The following is a 21,930-nucleotide window of genomic DNA, read 5'->3' as shown; positions in this document are numbered from 1 at the left end:
GAGCCGAGGGTATGAATAGAAGGCTCACAGGTTGGTGGGAGACAGTGACCGGCGTGTGCTGAAGAGCAGATTCAGAAAATGCAATCGGGGGCTATGACAGAGTGCTGTAAGCTAACTATACCCAGAGAAAAATAAAATCACGTGAAAAGACTGCCCCTCCACAGCACGACTGGCAATATGGAGGAGGCTCGTGGCATCCCCCAGCCGCTGGGAGCTCGAGTTGTAGCTCAGCACCGGCTCCTGCAGGACGTGAGGACAGAAAGTAGTCTGGGCGTCGCCGGATGCGCTGTGGGGATCAATACTGCGTCGAGCCCAGAGCCCCGACGAGCACTTCTAACGTTTCGCCCGAGTCTGATTTTTGCTGGTAGCTTTCTGTAGAGAACCAATTAAGGTTTATTATTACAAACAACAGAAGCTCCCTACAAGCTTATCAGAAAACAACAACAACAGAGAGATCCGGTTTCCGAAAGCATAGGCGAGGCTGAAAACCAGACGTGGCGCGCAGACTCGAGGTCTGTCCGGGCAGCCTCTCTCGAGTCCCCAGCGACCCAGCCAAATACGCAAGCCTCTACCTGATAGTGTTGCCATTATTTTACAGAGACATGTGCGAGGCTTTCTAGATGTGACTGGCACCACAACCAGCCGGCACTGAGTGGACTAGACGGCCATCTACGGGTGGGTGGGCCTCGTTCTGCGGGTGAAAGCCAAGCGGGCACCCTGGGGGCGCAGGGGTTCAGTCTCAGCACTATGGACAGCCACTGTGGCCTGAGTTCCAGCCCCGGCCAGGCAGTGGCCCACAGGGCGCAGCTGACCTCTCCTGCCTCAGGGCTGGTCCCCTCAGCAGTGGGTTTCAGTGGATCGGCCTGTTCTGCTCCCCACTCTGTCTCTGGTGAACCCCCTCAGCCCCTGCACCTCTGGCCTATGCCCCACTTCTTATGTGCATAAATAAATAAAAATAAATCTTTAAAAAAAGAAGAGCCAAACAGGTTTCCCAGGGGAGAAGAAATTTTGCCTCAACACTCCACCAGGTACTGCCAGCCTGGCCCTTTCGTTTCAGCTCACCAGCCCCACAGTCGTGTAAGCCAGTGGTTGACACACCTGAGTGAGTGTGTGTGTGTGTGTGTGTGTTATTATACAGCTTTCAGGGCAAAAGCAGACTGGTTTGATTCTCTGGATTTTGTTACGTACTTCACTTCAGGATTTATTGAGAAAAACTTTTCCCTCCTCACTTCCCCTCTTGTCTGTCCTCTCTCTCTTCCATAATAAACTTCGGGGCCCACAGAGCACTCAATACGACCCCAAGCCCCTGCTGCACGTGGGGCACGTGACCGACTTCTGGCCCAGGGGCTGGGCTCTAAGGCCTAGGACCAATCTCCGCGGCTTTGCCTGCGAGGTGCTGGGCAGGCAGCGTGCTGGTCGTGAGGCCCGTCTCTCTCCGTGCTCACTAGACTGTCTCACAGACCCCGGAGCTGCAGCGGCCACTGGCCTCCAGCTGGAAGCCAGGCGCGGAAGGAGCCGGGAGGTGACTGAGCCGGGGTCACTGGGTGCGGTCACCCCGCCGGAGTTTTGTGGAAGACCCAAAATTCTGCCCTGCTAAAGTTGCTTTAATTTTAGATGTCTGGGTTCTGACATTTGCATCCTACACATCCAGTTAGTACATTATACCAGCAGCCTTTCTGATACTAAACAATAGTCTCCTGCTTTTCTTTTTTTTAAGATTTATTTATTTGTGCACACAGAGCTGGGCACAGACCAGAGGGGCAGGGGCGGTGAGAGGACTCCCCAGAGACAGAGCGGGGAGCAGAACAAGCGACCGACAAAGTCCACTATTGAGGGGAGCAGCGGGCGGGTCAGGAGAGGGCGGCCGCGCCCTGTGGGTGAGTCCCTGGCCGGGGATCAAACTCGTGCGGAAGCAGCTGCAGAAGCGGCTGCCGGTAGCTTCGCAGGGCTGCGCGTTAGCCGACTGTGCCGCCAGGGAGGGCCCACGCTCCTGTTGCTCAATGCACCGCAACAACACCCATTTCGGTAGTGAGTTATTCATGGCTTCGGTGTCTATTCCATAGCTGAGCTTGGTCTTCAATCATCCTTTCTTTACTCTCTGTCCAGTTTTAGTGCTGAAGTCACACTTGCATAATGGAAAATCGTGTCCCTTTTCTATTTTCTGAAGCCATCAGCATATGGCTTCAGCATCAGGATTAAGCAATCTTGGAAGATCAAATACTTCCCATAAATGCATGAGCCAGCTGTCCTGCTTGTACCACTGAGTCATCTGTTTGTAGATGGTAGTGACTGTTTCTTCTTGAGCCAGTTTCACTAACTGCTTTCCTAGAAAATCCTCTCTGTTGTTGAATGATTTCAAAATTTGGCCCTCGCCTTCTTGGACAATTTTCCACTTTCTACTTAATCTGTGAGTGCATCTTCGCTCTACAATTCCTAAGGGTCTCTGCTGCGTCTCTCCTTCTTTCTAATCATTCATGCCAAAAGAAGAACTGGTTTTAAAAACAGTTGCAAATCCAGTGTTTTTTTAACTTCTGTTTTGTCGATTTCTGCTCTTGCTCTTTCCCTGTCACGCCTGAGAGCCCTGGACACCCTCATATGCTCCTGGGGCTCCCTGGCAGCCACAGCCTCCCCTGGCCTCCCTCGGCCTGCCTGGCCCCTCTGCAGACCCTGAAGAGGCGCCGCCCAGGACGCACTCAGCGACTGAGATGTTTGGACAAGGGCCGGGGCTTCCGTCTGGAACGCACAGAGCTGCCCTCCTCCGCAGACCGCCCAGGCTGGCGGCCTGAACCTCGGCCGGACCCCTCGGAGCCCTGGAGCTCGGGGCCGCGGAGACACCACGCCCTGGTCCTAGCCCCGCGGTCAGGGGACTGTGAACGTGGGCTCAGCTGCCCGCGCCATGTCCTTCCTGGCCTCTTCGACACAAGTCTTTCGGATGTCTTTACAGTTTGCAAACATGTGGTAGTGAAGACAAAGTGTGGGCTGGGGGGAGGGAGTGAACATTTGATTTTCGGGTATTTTCTTTTTCTAGTGCACTGTGGTCAAACGCCGGGGTCATGTCATCATCTTTCTTTGGGAATTTGTTAATGTTTACGCCATGGCCTAAGTTGGCCAGTGTTTACAGTGTTCTTCGCACACTTGAGAGAGAGATTAAGTTTCCATTTGTCTGTGGAGAGAGAGATACATGATGTCGATAAGCATTTGGCAAGAGCTGTTAATTAGATCCCTTTTCTGGGTTTTGCTGTATATTTTCCTGAACTCTGTCCTGGGGTGATTATTTCTCCCTTAGTCACATGTGTTTGTGAAAGAAAATCACTATGTCACCCTTACATGCCTACAGCAGCCTTGCTTCTGCTCTTGCACTGGGGAGTCAGCCGAGTGAAAGCAGCCTGGGTTAGGAAAATCATCCCTGCGAGACAACTTTCCTCCCTGCCGCTGAGACTCGAGTTGGTCCTCCTGTGGCACCTGAGGCTGCTGTTCCTCGGGAACTCTGAGGACCTTCCCGCTGTCCCACGGGCTCTGACGTCGCTGCGGCTGGCTCTCGCCCACAGGAAGCGTCTTTCACTGGTGGAAAGGTCCTCGACTCATTTCTTTGCTGGACTCTCCCTCTCCAATTCCCTATTTCTCGCCTCTTTCTGGACCTTCCATCTCAGGACGGGTAGGAGCCTCTAATTTTCTGACTTTTTCTTTCCTAGCACATTGATTTGCTCAAATTGAACTTCAAGTTCCTGCTGAGAGTTTTTCTTTTCCGTTGTATGGCCAAGGTCAGTTTTGGTCGTCTGAATGTCCACTCTTGAATATCCTCTTTCTCTTTGTTTCTGGGAATATGAATGACAGCTTTTGAACACCCTCTTCCCTCCCGCTCTTTCCCAGTTCTCCTGAAATATCTGCCCCGTTTACTGCGTGTTTTTGTTGTCGTTGCTTCAAAAGTGCTCACGTTCTGGTTAAACAGGAATGTTTCAAGTGACCGTCATAAAGCAAAACGTACATTCACTGAGCTGTCAAGCGCTCATCCAACCTGCAGCTGGGAATTGGGACATCACCTGCGGGCCTGTGGGAAACGGGATCCCTGAGGCGAGTGTTGGCTTTTATTAATCATCTTCCTCTCGGTCAAGAGTCTCTCCTTGGTGTCCTGAGAGTGGCTGGGTCAGGGAGTGCCATGTCAGAGCAAACTTCTGTATCTGCCAAATGAGCAGAGAGGTTCTACCCTTTACCAAAGTGGAAAAATAATCATCATGCACTGAAACGTTTTTTCCAAGATCCAACACAGAGGAAACTGCGCGCCAGACGGCGTCCCGGAGTGGCCCAGCCTCCCCCAAGACGCGCGTGTTTTCTCGTGAGCTGGCTCCTGACACAGAGCTGGCCAGCTGTTGGTCGCAATATTTAAAACATTCGTTTCCAGGTCATGGGGCTCACACTTTGAGATCAGTTGCTTGAAATCACATTCGAGGCCCTCCCTGGGGGCGCAGCTGGTTAAAGCGCAGCACTGAGAAGCTAAAGCCGCTTCCGCATGAGTTCGATCCCCGCCTGCCCCGGAGGTGACCACAGGGCGCGGCAGACCTCTCCTGACCCCCCCGCTGCTCCCCTCAGCAGTGTATTTCATCGATCAGCCTGTTCTGCTCCCCACTCTGTCTCTGGTGAAGCCTCTCACCGCCCCTGCACCTCTGGCCTGTACCCCAGTTCTATATGCAAAACTAAATAAATCTTAAAAAAAAAAATTTAAAAAAATCACATTCGACTTCTTTCCACAGACCGACCTGTTCTTCCCCTCCCCTTCGTGGGCCGCGACCCCCCAAGGCTGCGTGGCGGCCCGCTGTGCCCGTGCCCAGCTGTGCAGCGAGGAAGCCGGGCTGGTGTGGCCCTCTCTCATCTGGTACTTGGCTCCTCTCTCGTCTGGTACGTGCGCAGCGCTGCGGGGTGCGTGGTGAGCCCGCGGGCCACAACAGCGTCTGGATCTCAGGGCAGCCGGGTTCCCGTCCCCGAAAGGGACCGAGTGTAGAGTTTGCGTCTCCACCGCGGCTGACAAAGGACCGTGTCCCTGAGAAGCTCCAGGGCCCGGCGCTGGTGTCTGTCATCCGACAAGTGGGAGCAACAACGTCCCTGAGCAGGCGGCTGACGGGAATGCGCTTCTCATGGTCTGTAGACGCTGGCTGTGAAGTCTGTGACGAGAATCCCCTTGAACTCCACAGACAGTGCTGGGGGAGGGGGCCTCCGTCATGGCTTCGCACCCTGCTGATCCCTCCCTGACACCTACTATGGCCCTGTGTCACCAGGTCATACTTGAAAAGGATTTTGTTGCCAGGACATTCCACTGAGAAGTGAGCGTGACCCGGCACGTGTGTCTGCTCCCCTCCTGCTCTGATGCACTTTTTTTTCTTTAAAGATTTATTTATTTGAGCATACAGACTGGGGTACAACCCAGAGGTGCAGGGGCGTAAGAGGCTTCACCAGAGAGAGAGACTGGGGAGCAGAACAGGCAAATGGACAAAGTACACTGCTGAGGGGAGCAGCGGGCAGGTCAGGAGAGGTCTGCCATGCCCCAGGCAGGGATCGAACTTGCACTGAAGCAGCAACAGCCAGCTTGCAGTGCTGCGCCCAGACCCGCTGCGCCACCAGGGAGGGCCGCTCTGATGCACCTTACAGAGCAGAGACATTGCGGCCAGTTACTCAAATGGGAATTTAGTGTTCACCAGCCACCAGTAACCGTGGCAAATTCTTCTTCATGGACCAATGCAGTGATTGAGCATGTATGGGCTTGTGGGCAGCTGCTTGCAGGCAGCTGCTCGGAGTTCCGTGCAGGAGAGGCTGTCCTCCCAGACACACACGCACATGCTCACACACGCACCCCGTCACCGAACCACTGCAGTCTCATCTTGACATGGGCTATGCTACCCAGGCTGTCTTACGACAAGGCCCGGGGAATGGGGGAGACCCCCGAGCAGATGGAGGCTGCTTGGTTCCCAAGAAGACATGCAAAGGGGAGTTCTGGTTCCCAAGAAAACAGAGTAAGGGGCGTCTCCATAGCAGTGCTCACTGAACTGCCTTGGACTTGTTCTTGGTTAATAGCGATTGTATTTGACCATCCAGCGATTCTTGGCCCTCCTCTGTTTGCGGCCTAATTGGACATTGGGAACTGGTTACAAAAATGTTTAACAATAGACAATGATTTTCTCAGAAAAGTACCTTAGCATAAATCAAGAGTGTAGATTGTCTTTATAAATATGGAAAAGTATGATCAGGATGTACTTCCTCCTGGGGCAGTTTGGAACCTGGGAAAGGATTGCTCGTGGGAGGACTTAAAGATTTGCTGTTTTATTTGAGGTGCTGACTAGAATGATTGATCATGCTGGAAAAATGGGGACGCTGATTGTTTGGGTGGTTTTCTTTCTGTGATCAAAAGAGTTTCTTTGGAACATGTAATCACAAAAGTTTCGGTGTAGCCACGGAAATTAACTGTTAAAGATTCACTTCAATGCCTGCACTGATGGAACCTCCCCGCCTGGAAGTTGCTTCCGTAAAGAGCGGCTGGAGTTTGGGCGCGAGATGCTTGCACCAGCTGGACGGTCAGTGTCTGCCCACTGCTCGTTTCGCCGACGCCCGCCTCGTCCTTCGGGAAAAGGACCCCTAACCGGCCACCTGGCAGTGCTGGCCTCTGACATCTGGCACGGTCTCCGACATCATCTCCTTTGTGTTAGGAGCTCCGACGAGCCCTCTCTCACGGCCTCTCTTTCCTGAGGACGGTCATGCTTGTCCAACCCATGTGGTTCTGATGAGCTGTAGCCACCACCATCCATAACCCAAGGCCACACAGCTGCGAGAAAGTCAGGATCAGGACTGACCGACCACAGCACCCACCCCAACCACAGGCCCAACCTGCGACCTGGATCTGTGACCACAGGAGGCCAGGTAGCATCCCAGGGCCGGGTCACCACAGAGTGGTATGGGCCGCACCCCTGAGTCTGGCCTTGGCCCTGGAGAGGACCACAGTGGAGGAGAAAGGACTCTGAGGAGGCCCCGCAGTCCTCTCAGCCCCAGCCCGTGTCCACCTCACCCTGTGGGTCCCAAGCAGCCAGGTCAGCCCACACACTGCCCTCCCCTTAAAGCTGGGAAATCTTCACCTACATAAAAACACTAACTCAACTCGTTCTTTTCGGAGTCACTCTTGATACGACCTACTTTACGTATGCATTAATTAGTGCCTGACTAGAAAGCCCTGTGCAGGATGGGTCAACGCTTGGTGATGAGAGACATTATTTTAAAGACATCGCTAGGAAAACAAAAAATCCAGTGACCCTCGATCCGTGCCCCCAAACTTCCTGGGCCGGCTGAGAGAGACCACGTCCCCCAGTCTCGGGAAAGAGGAAGAGGTGATTCTCAGCCTGTTCTTCAGAGAGGCCGTGTCCCTGGCTGGCGTAGAGAAGACCAAGGCGCCCCTGCTCGGGCCACGCAGCCGTGGCCCCCACGCGACGTGGCCTGGCCTCACCCGGCCTGTCAGCTGAGTCCTGGGCTTTGCGGCCACGGCCACCTTCCAGCCTGGCTCAGCGCCCGCAGGCCACAGGCCCACTCGCTTGTTCAGAAACACGGGGACCGTGGGTGCTGCTTTATACACGGGGCTGGGCAGAGACAAGCAGGGAGGCGGTGGCCAGGGGTGAGCGCCGCACAGGGCGATGGAGAGACAGGATGGGGCCGGCGGCCCAGAGGCCACAGCCGCTGGGCCGTTAGGTGCTGACTTGCTTATCGGCAGAGTCACGGCAAGGCCCCAGGAGGGACTTTGCGAAAGACGGGCCTCTCAGGTCAGTGAGGACGTTCAAGTGGCCTCTCCCCAGCCCGGCCCGTGTCCTCACAAGACCAGGAGGCTCAGATACGCCGCCAGAGGACACAGGCAGGGGGTATTCCACCAGCCGCGCCTTGACCGTGGATCTCTGAGGCTCCAGGTCCGAGCCCAAATAATATCTGACATCTCCACAGCCCCGTCCGGCTGTGGAGCAGCAGCCGGGCTTGGCGGCAGACGCAGGCTCCGTCTGACTCTGGACGGGCTCCACGGAGAGGCGGAGGCGGGGCGGGGTCTCAGCCCAGGGCTGTCCCAGGCCTCAGGCTGCCGGCTGGGGAGCGACCGAGCCAGCCAAGGGGCCCGCATGGAGGGACGCGCGGGCATGTGTCCTGGAGGCCAGCAAGGGGCCTGGGGCTGGGCTCAGCGGGTCAGGGCCCAATCGCTGCTATGAGCTCCTGCCCAGCAGAACAGCAAACCCACGTCAGCGTGGGTTCACGTGAGGAGAGAGTGGGACCGAGGCTGCCCTGTGGCGAGGTTTTTAGCATTGGGGCAACAGGGGGCAGGGCAGGAAAAGGAGGGAAGTGAGGAAAACTGCGTGTGGGGAGTGGGAGCACGTTGTGCGCCACTGGCCTGTTCTAGAAGGTGGCCTGCGACCGGAGCTGCGGGAGAGAAGAGAGAATGGGAATGGACTGAGAGGGCAAGGAGGAGCAGCAGCTGGACTTGGAGGGGCGGGCAGGTCGCTGCAGGTGCGCGAGCGGGCAGGCGGACAGGGAGGTTCTCGTCCCTCCTTGAAGGCCGTCCCTGCCCGGCCACCTGCAGGCTTCCTAGGCCCCCACACAGCCCCGCACCCTGCCCCATTCTGGTTTGTTTCTGAGACGGCTGAGGATGCAGCCAGCAAGGAGCAGGGAGCAAGGGGGGGGCCTCAGGAGCCGTGAGAAACGCGTGCGCAGGCCCAAGGAAACGCACCTGTTCCCAGCCTTTGTTTCACTTACATGACACTTGGAAAGATCAAGGACCCAATCTACGCCTCAGAGATGAGTTATCCTGATGCCTATAAACAGAGCAGCAATCCACTAGGTCTGATTTTTGAACCTAACAATCACTTTTAAAAAATATAAATACACCTGAGAAAAAGAAATTCCCCAAGGACACTCAGCTTCATTTCAAGCCTGGGCTTGAACTCCCAACAGAGTTCTCCACCCTTCGCCCCTCACCACACATGGGCCCCAAGTCTTGGGGCCCACCCTAAGGGAAAAACCCCCAGGGAGAGAAGTAAATCCCATCACTTACAAAGACAAGCGTCCCGGGACTGCACAGCAGGTTTCTCCAAACGCGTAAAGTCAAAGTCAACTTTTTAAATGCTTTTCAAACACAAAATAAATTCAGAAAGCGTCAAGGTGAGGACAAAAAAGTGTGAGCTTTAGGCTCTTCAGGATGGACGCCTGAATTTATCACACCCACCTAGGAGCCGAACTAGCCCAGTCACGTGTGTGATAGCATGTAAATAATTTCATGGTCATGAACCATGACAAGCCAATCACAGTCGGCTCACACAAGAGCGCTCCCTAAAACACAGAGAATGTGGGCCCGCCCCCGTATGGCGGTGGCTAAGCCGCAGCACTGCAAGCTGGCGCAGCCACTTCAGCGCAAGTTCGATCCCACCCAAGAGGTGACCACAGGGCGCGGCAGACCTCTCCTGACCCGCCCGCTGCTCCCCTCAGCAGTGTGCTTCGCCAGTGCCTGTTCTGATCTCCACTCTGCCTCTGGTGAAGCCTCTCACCACCCCAGCACCTCTGGCTGTACCCCAGTTCTGTATGCATAAATAAATCAATCTTTATTTAAAAAAGAAGAAGAAGAAGAAGAAAGATGTGGTCCATATACACCATGGAATATTACTCAGCAATCAAAGAAGATAAGCTCATGCCTTTTGCAGCAACATGGATGGAGCTGGAAGGAGTCATGCTTAGTGAGATAAGCCAGAAAGAAAAGGAAAAACACCGGATGGTTTCACTCATAGCAGGAGTATAAAGGGCCAGGGGGGAAAATAACAACAACAACAATAATAAACAACTATATACAGAGACATTGTACTGGGGGTGGACTGGGTAATGGGGTCAAAAATGGCAGGGGGTGGAGGGGTGGGTAGCGCACAGGACTACGGTGGTGGCACACCGGTGATCCGGTGATGGGAAGCCCACGGGGATGACAACCGAGATGGAAAAAGGCACAAAATGATGTCAAAATATATTAAAATTTTAAAAATGAAGGAAAAAAAGGCAGTACATAGGGCGGCCCTGGGGCGCAGGGGTGAGTCTCAGCGCTGTGAGTCTGTCCTCAGCCCCTGCAACACCAGTTCGATCCCCCACAGGGAGGGACCCCAGGGCGCAGGAGGCCTCTCTTGCTGCCTGCTGCCCCCTCAGCAGTGGGTCTCAGCGGATCCGCCTGTTCTGCTCCCCGCTCTGCCTCTGGGGAGGCCTCCACCCGTACTCACACAACCCCCTCTGGCCTGTACCCCAGTTCTTGGATGCAGAAGTAAAATAAATCTGAAAAACGAACCCAGGGGACACTCAGCGAGTTTCCCTCCCACCAGGCACACGCCAGAGGCATGCAGAGAGAGGCCGGCCGAAGGAAACTGCGGACGCGTCAGGCCTGACGTGACAAATGCAGAAATTCTTTTAAAAATTATCATGAGGAAACAAACACTTCCACACGGGCGTCACGGGGGGCTGCGGGCGGTGGTCGCTCTTAAAGTGGACGGCCGGGCAGCGGCCGCGCCCCTGAGCCACAGCCACACGCCGTCGTGGCCACTCGGCCGTCAGAGCCACGGGTTCGGGTCGCGAGCACCCCCAGGCCGGCCGCCCCCGCCCCGGGCGCCAGCTGGGCCGGTGGTCACGCACGGTTCCGCCCAAGCCCGCAGGCGGGGCGGCCGTGGCCCTTTATGTCGCTCCTCTCCACACATTCTGCCGGAAAGCGGCGGCCAGGGGGCTCAGGAAGAAGCGCTCACCGCACCCCACAGCGCGCCAGGCACCTACCCTGACGCTGCGGGCGCAGGGGTGACACAAACGGGGCTCTTCAGCCTCGCCGCTGCGCGGGCCCGGGGGCCACGGGCGCTGGCCACAGAGGACGACGGCCAGGCTGAGAGGCCCCACGCCACCGGAAGTTAGCGTCACAGCTGCCCTCGCGCCTGAAGGAGCGGCGCCGACACCCTTGACACCGGAAGGAAGCACAGAGACGCCCTCACACCCGGAAACGAGGGCGGCAAGATGGCGGGCAGGGCTGGCCCAGCCAGTCCCGGCGGCCGGGACGCCGCCTCCCAGGGGCACCGTGGGGGTCACCCCACCGCGGCCTGCTGAGGCCCGGGAGGCTGCGGGGCTGGTCTCGGCCAGCCCTGAGCCCCACGCGTACCTCAGGTGGCCGCCATCTCTTCAGCCGCATCCCGGGGCTTCCTTCTGTCAGGACGGCCGCCCCTCGGCCGCTCCGCGGACCCCTGCGATACCAGGTGGTGGTGCAGCAGGTCGGTCCAGGGGGAGCGCTGCACAACGCGGCTCTCCGTGGTCCGAGACAGCGGCGCCTTCATCTCCTCACTTTTTCACCCAGCTAAGACCCTATTTGCGAAACCCACACGACCAAACTCAGCCGACGTCATTCGGAAAATCAGTGAGTGAATGTGCCCAGCGGATGAATCAGTAAAAGGCCACGAGGCAGGCTGGAGCTGCCTGCCGGCGCGTCTGGGCCTGGAGACTCCAGCAGGACCCCAAACTCCCTCCACTGTCTCTTTGTGGAAAAGGGGCGGTTGTTTAATCCCAGGGGGGTCTCAGGCACCTCCTGCTTCTGCTTCTGTATTTGTTTCAGTTTCTCATCCTACTGCTCAGCTCTCCGTCCACCTGAATTCACCAGGTCAGGCCTTGGCTTTGCTGTGATTCTGAAGAGTGACACAGAGGCCAAGAATTTCTCCAGCTGTTTAGCAAGAGTCACAGGAGAGGAAGGAAGAGCGGGAACCCAGTCCGGAGGCCCCAAGGCTTCTCCTTGTGCTCGCGGACCGCGGTGAATACACACGCGAACCCACAGCCCAGACTGCGCCCCTCTGGGTCAGGCCGCGTCTTACACCTGGGTCGTGGCACCGCCCAGCCCCGGCAGGTGGGGACCAGGCAGGCCCACATGTTTTTCCTCCTGTATGTTAAATCATGTTAAGACAAACCCTTTCCTAGGGCTGTATGAGCAGTTAAAAAGAAGGTAAATAACACGCTTCTCATCGGAGGGGAGGAAGGCCCGTTGCAGCCCGTGCCCCAGAGACTATGGGCCGGGAGAGGAAGACCCGCCCAAGCCCACCCTGGACCCCCAAGCCAGGTGAGAACACGCCAGAGCTGGGCGCAGGGCCGCAGCTTCGCCGGATTAAGGGCTGAAGGCGCTGAGGACCCTGCGCTGGGGTCCAGCCTGTCCCGCAGCCAGGGCTTCAGCTGGGGCGCCAAGGGCAGGCCCCGTGCTCCCGAGCCGGTGGGAGCTCTCCACAGTGGCTCCTCCGCCAGCGCCCGCCCTGGAGGGGAGTTCTCCCCGCCCCTCACCGTTTCTTGCTTCAGCATTACCTCCTGGTCCCGCGGGTGCTGCTTTTGTGGCTCCTGCAGATTCTGTGTCACTGCAGACCCCGGGGCTGTGGCAGGCGGCGTGACGGCTGGTTTCTACAACATAGCGGCCCGGCGGCTCAGCCGCCCCTCACAAGATCCTGAGCAGGGGATTCAGTGAAGCTGCGGGCACACACCTGACCTCGCCTCCTCAGCTGCCCTTTCTGGGAGCTTCCTGTTTCGTGGAGCAGTTTTTCAACTTCGTGGGTCCAGGAAGGGCCAGCTTTGGTGGGGCTCGCGTTGTGTCAGGGAGGCCTCGTTTCCTGACTCATGCAAATCCTCACCCGTCACCTGTGTTGGTAAAGAAGCTCAAGGAAGTGTGTTCTTACCAGCCTGACCTGACACGTTGGACGAGCAGAGTCAAAACCGCCAGACATCCAGAAATCAGCTACTACCTGGGTCTTTCCCACTTCGAGCTTGAGAACTTTGGGTCAAGGAGGTACTGACATCAGAGCAGAGAGAAGCTTTCTAAGTCCATTCAGAGACTTGTGAGTTATGAGCAGAAGCAGTCGCCTACAGGACACCCCTGGGGCGGCCCTGCTGTGGGGGGGGCGGGGGGTGGTACGGCAGGGGCAGACGCGGCCACCATGAGACACAGTTCTCCCCACTAGGCACCCTGAAATGTGGATCCACTCCAGACATGTGCAGGAGACTCAGACTCTGGTATAAAGGTTTGAAGATGTGCACACATGACAGACACCTTTTCACCTGGCCCAGTGAACAGCAGCTCCATCCTAAGATTCTATTTTTCAACATGTACATGGAGTAGCTGATTCAGACTTAGGATTTAAGATGAAATTTTGCTGCTTTGTGCTTCCACAATATCTAATTGAATGCATGTTTGCAAAAATCTGTCTTCATGTCCTTAGATGCTAAGAATTACCTACATGTTCAAGGGAGATGTGATGTCACACGGACCTGAGGGTGAGAGGTGAGGGGCCCCGGGGTAGTGGTGCCGGCCCCGGAGCTGGGTGGACAGTGGTGAGGCACCTGCATGTTTAGGTGTGAGCCGTGCGCCCCAGAAGCACAGCTCGGTATATGAATGGCAAACCAAGAGAATTTTACTTTTAAAAAAATTAGAAAAGTGGACATTAAAACAGCTTGTAAACAATATAGATGGAGTTGTGTATCAAGAAAAGCTCCTTTTCAATGACATTTAAATTTTGGTGGAGGGGTAGGGATTAAAAAATAAAATTTGCTGGATCCAATTCCAATCCTAAGAATCTACCCCAGTGCTACAAAGACACTAATTTGAAAGGAAATCTGAAACTATTCACAGAAGCACTATTCACAACAGCTGAGATGTGGAAACCACCTACCTGCCCCAGAAAAGCTGAATGGATCAAGAAGATGTGGTATCAATGAGATGCCACCTCACCCCAGTGAGAATGGCACATCTTCAAACAACTAGCAACAACAAATGTTGGTGAGGATGTAGAGAAAATGGAACTCTCCTGCACTGCTGGTGGGAATGCAAACTAGTACAACCACTATGGAAAACTGTTTGGAAGTTTCTCAAACTGATAAAAATGGAGCTTCCATAGGACCCAGCAACCCCACTCCTGGGTATCTACCCAAAAGACACAAAAACACTGATCCAAAAGACACCTGCACCCCATGTTTATTGTTGCTTTATTTACAATAGGAAAGACATGGAAACAAATGCCCAAAAGTAGATGACTGGATTAAAAAGATGTGGTACATATACACAGTGGAATATTACTCAGTGATCAAAAAAGATAAACACATACCTTTTGCAGCAACATGGATGGAGCTGGAAGGGATCATGCTTAGTAAAGTAAGCCAGAAAGAAAAAGAAAAATACCGGATGGTATAACTCATAGCAGGAGCATAAAAGACCAGGGCGGGGAATAATAATAAACAACTATATACCAGAGACATTTTGGGGGGTGGAGTGGGGAAGGGGGTCATAAATGTGGGGAGAGGGAGTGCACAGGACTATGGGAAGTCCATAGGGATTACAACTGAGATGGAAAAAGGCACAAAATTATGTAAAAATAAATTATTAAAATAAAAATTTTTTAAATTACCCAAGAAGGAATTATTTTGGATGGTGCTTTCTTCTGCCTGATGTGGGATCAGTACTGGAACTTCTGATCTTACCATAAATTATATTAATTTTTATATCCATTAGAGCTAAGAATTTTGCGACCTTGATTTGCTATTAAAATTGGTTATTCCTTAAAAAAAAAAAAAAGATGTGGTACACATGGTGGAATATTACTCTGCCATCAAAAGGATAAATAGGTGCCATTTGCAGCATCATGGATGGAGCTGGAAGGGATGATGTTCAATGAAATAAGCCAAAAGGAAAAAGAATTTTGGGGTGTTTTCATAATCTTGCACAATATTGTGGAATATAGAGAAAACAAACAAAGGGTCAGGAAAAAGACAAACTTGCATGCTGACCGCAGACCTGAAGCTTCCACAGGGGAGGGGAGGGGAGGTGCCAAGGCAGGGGTGGGAAGACACAGGGACAGTAGAGATGGTCAAGGTGTGTCCGCGATGGGACAACTACAGGGACAGGCCCTGAGGGGAGAAATCAAATACTGTACAAAAATTAACAATGTAAGAACCGAAGAAAAGTTCAATTCCAAATACTTTACGTATCGACCACACCCTCAGGGAAGTGTAGCATAGCTCACAAGAGCACAGTGACTTCCTTCCAAGACCATTCGGGGCAGGGAGGAGGAACAGCCTGCTGGGAAACCACACACACTTCCTCCACCGGGGGCGAGGCCGCACCCACAGCGGCCATCACGTTGACCGGGGCACCCTGGACATCACATGTAAAGAATGCCTTGCACCCCTGGGATCTCCCCCTCCAAAGCCCCTAACAGCAGACAAACACCAGCAGAGGGGCAACTGACAGAGCACCCCAACAGCACTTAACAAGGGGAGCCTGGAGAGTGGTCTCTGCCAGGGGGCCCCTGGGCGTGATGGGGTCAAGTTACTATAGCAACTGGATGGAGCTGGAACATAGAAAACACAAGCGGCAAAACCTAAGGAAATGTGCATAGCACATGGAGTGCGGTTACTAACGGGTCAGTCTCGGCACGGTGAAGCTGTACGCGCCCACCACAGCACAAGTTCGATCCCCGGCCAGGGAGTGACCCCAGGGTGCAGCAGACCTCTCCTGTCTCCCGGCTGTCCTCTCAGCAGTGGATTTCAGCGGATCTGCCTGTTCTGCTCCCCACTCTGTCTCTGGTGAAGCCTCTCACTGCCCCTGCACCTCTGGCCTGTGCCCCAGTTCCATATGCACAAATAAATAAATCTTTTTTAAAAATTAAATTTGGGCCCTCCCTGGTGGCGCAGCGGGTTAAAGCACAGCACAAAGAAGCTTAAGCCACTTCCGCATGAGTTCCATCCCCACCTGCCCCGGAGGTGATCCACATGGCGTGGCAGACCTCTCCTGACCCGCCCGCTGCTCCCCTCAGCAGTGCACTTCATCGATCTGCCCATTCTGTTCCCCACTCTGTTTCTGGTGAATCCTCTCACCGCCCTGCACCTCTGGCCTGTACCCCAGTTCTGTATGCATAAATAAATAAATCTTTAAAAATTAAATTTAAGATAAAGTAACATTTGCTGGGTCTATAAAATAGGATATTTTATTTGCTTAAGTGTAAACTCCAGGTAAATTTTTAATAAACAATTTGTATTTAAAGCCTAGGTAAACCTCTGGATGTGTGATCTGATTTTACACAGAAGTCAATACACTCAAGAGGATCAACGCGTTCACAGGGAAATGCATGTTTGCTTCTGAAAGCCCGTTACAGGCTCCCTGGGGACGGCGGGAGCAGTGGCAGGTGGGAAGCTGGGGGTTCCTGCCCACCTCTGCACCACAGGCGCCCAGACACCCACTCGGCTGCTGGCGTGGGACCGAGGGGAAGGACGGGGTCACAAAGGAGGGGGGTGGGACTTCGCAGGAGTGAGGCGGGGTGGGCTGCGCTTAGCAGCAGGCAGTGGGGGTGGGGGGCAGGGGCGTGGACGGGCCAGGAGGGCGTCAGCTGGAGGCCCAGTGGAGGCAGAGAGCAGGGTCAGGGGCTGGGCGGGCCTGCTGGGCCAGATGGGCCGAGAGCGGACTAGGGCAGGGCACTCCCGCCCCCGGCCTCGGGGAATCGCCCACAGCCTGGGGCAGCCGGACAGCCCAGCCCGCTGCTCAGCCTTGTTGTTCTCACAGAGGTGGGAACTCAGCAACAGCCAGAGGCCCGAGGCCCTTCGAGGTCAGAGCGAGGCCGCCAGCCTCTCCAGGCACTCTCCCCAAACTGCCACACGTCCACCCTGGCATCCGACTATGCTCCTTTTCAGCTCTGTAACCTCCCGCCAGCTGTCCGCCTTCCTCTGCCCCTGTTCCCTCATCTAGAAGCCAGAGCCAAAGGGAGTAGCCCCTCAGAGCTGTTCCGAGGACCGACCTCTGCCTGGCCCACAGCATCTGTTCCAGCATCACCGCTCCTGGCCGCCCCATCCCCTTGGGAAGCGGCCCCCGGGGGTCACCGAGCAGCCTGGCCGTGCCTGGGGTCCCCGCCTCGTGAGGGGTGCACGGTGTCATGGAGCACCACCCTCACAAGCCGGGATGCTCGGGACACCTCGGGGCTCCTCGAGTCTTATTTTCATCTTACTGTTAGGCCAAACTGAATGAGCTCTGGTTCCTGCAAGTTCTAGAAATACAAACTCATTTTCCCCTAGGAGGAATCTGTCTTCATCATGCAGAGACAGAGTGGGGTGATGTGTTTGCAGAAAAGCTCTTACAAAGCCACAGAGGCTGGAGAGGGGGCGCACCTGGGGCCGGCGACCCCCAGAGGCAGCTGGTTGGCCGGCCGCTGCCACCCTCACCGGCCCAGGCCGGGGCCACTGCATTAGCCGGGTCAGGCGGGCAGCAAAGCCACCATAGTTTCAGAATCGGGCAGCCACCCTCGGGGGCCTGCAGCGCGTGCTGGCAAGACCCGGACCTCCAGCCCAGAGTCCCCCACGAGAAGGCCCCTGAGCCCCGCCTGCGCGCAGAACAGCCAAGCTGCGCCTGCAAGGAGCAGCTGGCTCAGGTCTGAGGGAAGCAGCTTCGTGAGCATGAAACACGGCCGGGGAGCCTGTGCCCGGCGCAGACCCCCACCTCACGCCAGAGTCCCGACTGCTCAGCCTCGGGAGGCCCCTGGCTTCCGGTCTACAAGGTAAAAGCAGAAAACTGACCAGGAGCGAGGCGACTGCGCGCCCTGGACACAGGCAGCCCCCCACCCTCCCCAGCCTGGGCAGGTTCCCGCCATCCCAGAGCAAGGTAGCAAGATAAGGCACAAGGCCACGCCACAGGCTGCTTCTTGGTCACCGGAAATTCCAAAGCTCAAGCTCCTGGGCCAGTCTGGAGGACTGAGGGAGATCCCCACCTCCTGGAGGGCGCTCAGTGTCCGAGGGGACCCCGGGGCTTCTGGACTGAGGTCCACCTGACGCTCCAGAGAGCTCCCAGAATCCTTCCCACACTGAGCCTTACACTCAGAGTCCTGCCCGGGACTCTGAAGAGGCAGGAAGGAGTCAGAAATTTCGCAGGAGATGCCTTGGGGGTCAGCACTGCACCACAGCACACACAGGCCAGGCTTGGCTGAGCTGAAGTGCTGTTGACAGACGTCTGACTGCAGAGGCTGAGTCTTAGCCACAGGCAGGAGCCACTGCAGGCTGGGCCCGGGGTGCCTCCCTGATGAGCTGCGCACCAGGCGCTAACAGAACTCGGGCCAGCCAGCTCCACGCAGCACTAAGTCCCAGCCTCGAAACGCACAGGGCCTGGGAGTAGGCAGGAGGGACCCAGGAAGAGACTGAGAGATGCAGCCACCGGGCCTCGCGCTGAGCCGTCCTGGCTTCCGTCCCCTGGCAGGAGCCCAGAGGCCACAGTGGATTCTGACGATGCTCCAACGTGTGCTGGCCGTGAACCCTGAGTCCAGTTCCCGGACCTCCAAAGTCGCTGTGTCCTCGGGGGTAAGATGGGATGACAACACCCGCCCCCCCTGCCACCACTGCTGCAGAGGACGCTGACCCGGGACTGAGAAGCGGCAGGGAGCAGGCCACTCCCGCGCGGGGAGCGGGTCCGCAGGGGGCAGAGCCATCCTGCCGGGGCACTGCGGGGCTCACCCTGGCTTCACGGCAGCTCACGTCTCCTTCAGATCAGGACTCACATGCCCACCTCCCCGCCCTCCCCCAACCCCGACCCCATTCACCATCATCAGGGGTGCGGAGGACGATCCTTCAACAGCCACCACCATGGGTGCCTGGCGATGTCCACTGTGCTGCCGGGCCCCCTCAGTCACCTGGACACTCCTCTCCCAGGGAAGTCTCCAGAGCACGCCAATACATCTGCATCTCCTGGGGCTTCACAAAATGGCAGGCCACCACCTTCCTGAAGCGACACGTGGAAAAGGCCAAGCCCTCTGGGAAGAAGGTCTGTTCCGAGTGGAGAGGCACAGGGCGGATGTGCAGTTCGGCCAGGCAGAGCCCCACAAAGACATCTTCCAGCCTAATGAACGGGACGCTGGCAGCAACACCGCACACCAGGCTGGCCACGTCGCCGGAGAACACGTAGCCGGTGCCGGAGCAGAAGGGCGGGTACTTGTCCCACGGGTATTCGTATTTGCTGACAAACCATTTATTGTACTTTTTCCGGATAGGAAATTCATTCATTTTTAAGAAGCCAGTGAAGAAGCGCGAGGTCTGGTTCCTCTTCAGGAGCAGCTCCACCAGGTAGTCGACGTTGATGAACATGTCAGAGTCTGTCTTCATGGCGAAAGCGGCCTGGGGACAGTAGCGGTGGACCCACTCCATGCCCATCATGGTCTTCAGGGTCAAGTTGTCATAAGTGTCCAGGAAGTCCTTCTGCACGGTGTCGCGATGCTGCTGGCCTTCCCGGGCCACCGCCCGGGCCAGGTCCCGGCTGGGGGTGGCGCCCAGGAGGAAGAGCGCCCGGACCCGCTTTCCCCGGACGGTGCGCTCCCTCCCCCAGGTGCTCCGGATGGCGCTGCGAGCAGCCGCCTGCTGGGGGGCCGACGTCACCAGCAGGACCAGGAAGGGGGCGTTCCGCTCGCAGGCCGTGTCGGGGAGCTGCAGGAAGGCCCCGTTCGCTCTCTTGGAAAACACTGGAGTGACTTTAAAAGGAGTCTCATAGTCCATGCTAAAGTACAAGCACAGGGCTCCCAGGACCGACAGGAAAACACAGATTAATCTCCCATAAAGGTACGCCATCTGCAAGACACAGAATAAATGGTCAGAACTCAATGGCACGAGGGCACGGTGACCTTGACTGGCAGGTGGCCAGCGGAGGGCCCGTGCTGCCCGCTGCTCTCTCAGACACCCGCAGCCTCACGGCACACAGGGTGGGGTGTGGGGCTCAGAGGGGCAGAGAGGACCCCAGTGTCTTCCCTACGGGGTGGTCATGGGCTCAGGCTGGGGCACATGCAGGCTACAGGGGCCACCAGGCGACCAGAGGGAGCTTCCCCATCTAGAGGACAGGGGACCCCGAGCCCCACTAGATCTCTCCAGCACTGCCCTCCTCCGACTTCTACCGGAGTCACCAAGGAACCTGCAAGACTGGACCTCAAGGTGGGGACCATTTGCCTCTTCTCGCATGAAATTCGGCGCCGTCTCTCGTCCAGAAAGCGGCCAGGCCAGTTTCTGGTTTCCTCAGCTACCTTGGCATGCACCCTGCTGGCAGTGCTGGGTGGGTGTTTTTCAAGTAACTCGTGAAATCTTTGCATTTTTCATCTATTGCTCACCTAGCTGTCACTCTCAAGAAATTCTAGGTCCTCCAGGCCATCGTGCTAACAGTAAGAGATCCAGCCACTCACTTCTCTCGGGTAAAGATGAACCTCTGGTCCGACTCCACAGGGTAGATTCCAAGAGGAAGCTGGTTCCACGGAGCTGCCAGCTTGTGGAGCTGGGCACCATCAGCTTCTGGGCTTGGTGAGGAGTTTGCCAAATGGTGATGCTCGTCTTCGGCACCCACTGTGAGGAAAAAGCAAGCAGGGCCGTGTCGCCCAGACCCCCATGCCTGCCTGGCAGCACCGCACCGCAGTGCAAACCCTCACGCCCGCTCGGCAGCTGCCCACTACCTGGAGCCCGTCCCTGCCTCGGTTTCCGAGGACTCCTGAGGCAGTCTAACTCCGTACCTGGTTCACCTGCAATGGGAGGCCACATCCCCCTCTGTGAGGCCTTATGACGGTGGGGAGTCCATGCCAGATGCTCACGGGCATGTGGTGAGCTCAGTCGACCATTTCCATGCCCATCATTTACCTTCTCTATGTCAGAGTCTGTGGTGGGAAATGAAAACAATTAACAGAGAAACCCACCATGTGAACTCAGTGCCTGTCTTCAAAATATTACCCTGATGCCAAGCCAGCAAGGACCCTGATGCCGAGCCAGCAAGGAAAGAAAATGGCCTGGGCATAAGAAGGAAAAATTGGTATTTTAGCGGCGCGAGAGAACTCCAGATTTCATTACAAGCCTGCTCCATGTCTGTGTGACACAGCTCCACCGTAAAAAGAAAAGCCCCCGTCAGAAAACGAACAGAACAGCTAAACAGGCCCTGCTCCGAAGGTCTACGAAAGGGACCAGATCTGTGGGAATCTGCTCCTCATCTGCCATGGAGAGATGCAAACCGAAACCGCGGAGAGGTTCATTCACCTGTGCAGAATGGCCGCTCTGGACAGGGAGAGGGCAACACTGGCCCAGGTGTGGGCGGGGCACCCCTGGCTTTTGGCAGGTACCCGGCTGGCTCGCCAGCTCTGGAGAGCAGAGGGACACTCCCTACGCCTCCTGGTCCATCTCACACCAGTGGAACAAAGACAAAATCCGACAGACGCGTAGGAGAGAAAGCTCGCACCTAACCCCTCACGTGGGGCCAGCTGGCGCGTGAGAACTGTGAGCAGGTAGGGCAACACAGGCCTCGACCCTGAGCGAACCCAGGGATCTAGCGGGGAGGCGAGACTTCATGTGCTAGAGCCTCGCCGCTAGACGTTTCCTGCCAGAAGATGCGATTGTCAGTTTAAGAGAGAATATTTCCGGGCCCTCCCTGGTGGCGCAATGGGTTAGGGCAGCGCATTGTGAAGCTCTCCGAAGCCACGGGAGCACAGGGCGTGACCCACGGGGTCACTCGATCCCCGGCCAGGGTGGGACCCACAGGGCGCGGCAGACCTCTCCTGGCCCGCCCGCTGCCCCCCTCACTAGTGGACTTTGTTGATCTGCCTGTTCTGCTCCCCATTCTGATTCTGGTGAATCCTTTCATACACACCCCAACTCTGGCCTGTACCCCAGTTTTTTAAGCATAAAAAAATAAATATTGTTTTTAAAAAAAAGAGTATTTCGCAGATGGCCAACAAGTATATGAAAACATGTTCAACATCACTCGTCATAAGGGAGATGCAAATGAAAACCACAAGATACCACCTAACCCCAGTGAGAAGGGCACATCTTCAAACAACTAGCAACAACACATTTTGACGAGAATGTGGAGAGAAAGGAACTTCTCCTGCACTGCTGGTGGGAATGCAAACT

The 21,930-nt window shown here is 56.0% G+C and overlaps 1 protein-coding gene across 2 annotated transcripts; it reads right to left on the bottom strand.

Annotated features, from left to right (window-relative positions):
- Positions 1-18,602: 18,602 nt before the first annotated feature.
- On the bottom strand, positions 18,603-20,753 carry LOC101636965 (beta-1,3-galactosyltransferase 5-like). Of its 2 annotated transcripts, none has more exons than XM_012729392.1 (3): positions 20,547-20,753; positions 20,154-20,382; positions 18,603-19,623 (listed from the first exon to the last, which is right to left on the bottom strand). In XM_012729392.1, exon 3 carries the CDS (start codon positions 19,621-19,623, stop codon positions 18,688-18,690), a length of 936 nt encoding a protein of 311 aa, XP_012584846.1. In that variant the 5' UTR covers positions 20,154-20,382; positions 20,547-20,753; the 3' UTR covers positions 18,603-18,687. The 2 variants fall into 2 exon arrangements, with proteins under 2 accessions (XP_012584846.1, XP_012584844.1); XM_012729390.1 differs by having other exon boundaries at positions 20,226-20,382.
- Between the last annotated feature and the right edge of the window lie 1,177 nt (positions 20,754-21,930).

The sequence above is a fragment of the Condylura cristata genome, unplaced genomic scaffold, assembly GCF_000260355.1.
Source record: "Condylura cristata isolate star-nosed mole 26May11 unplaced genomic scaffold, ConCri1.0 scaffold00003, whole genome shotgun sequence".
Classification (NCBI taxonomy): Eukaryota; Metazoa; Chordata; class Mammalia; order Eulipotyphla; family Talpidae; genus Condylura; species Condylura cristata.
The sequence above is the reverse complement of the archived record's forward strand: the minus strand, read 5'-3'. Positions and strand labels throughout refer to the sequence as shown.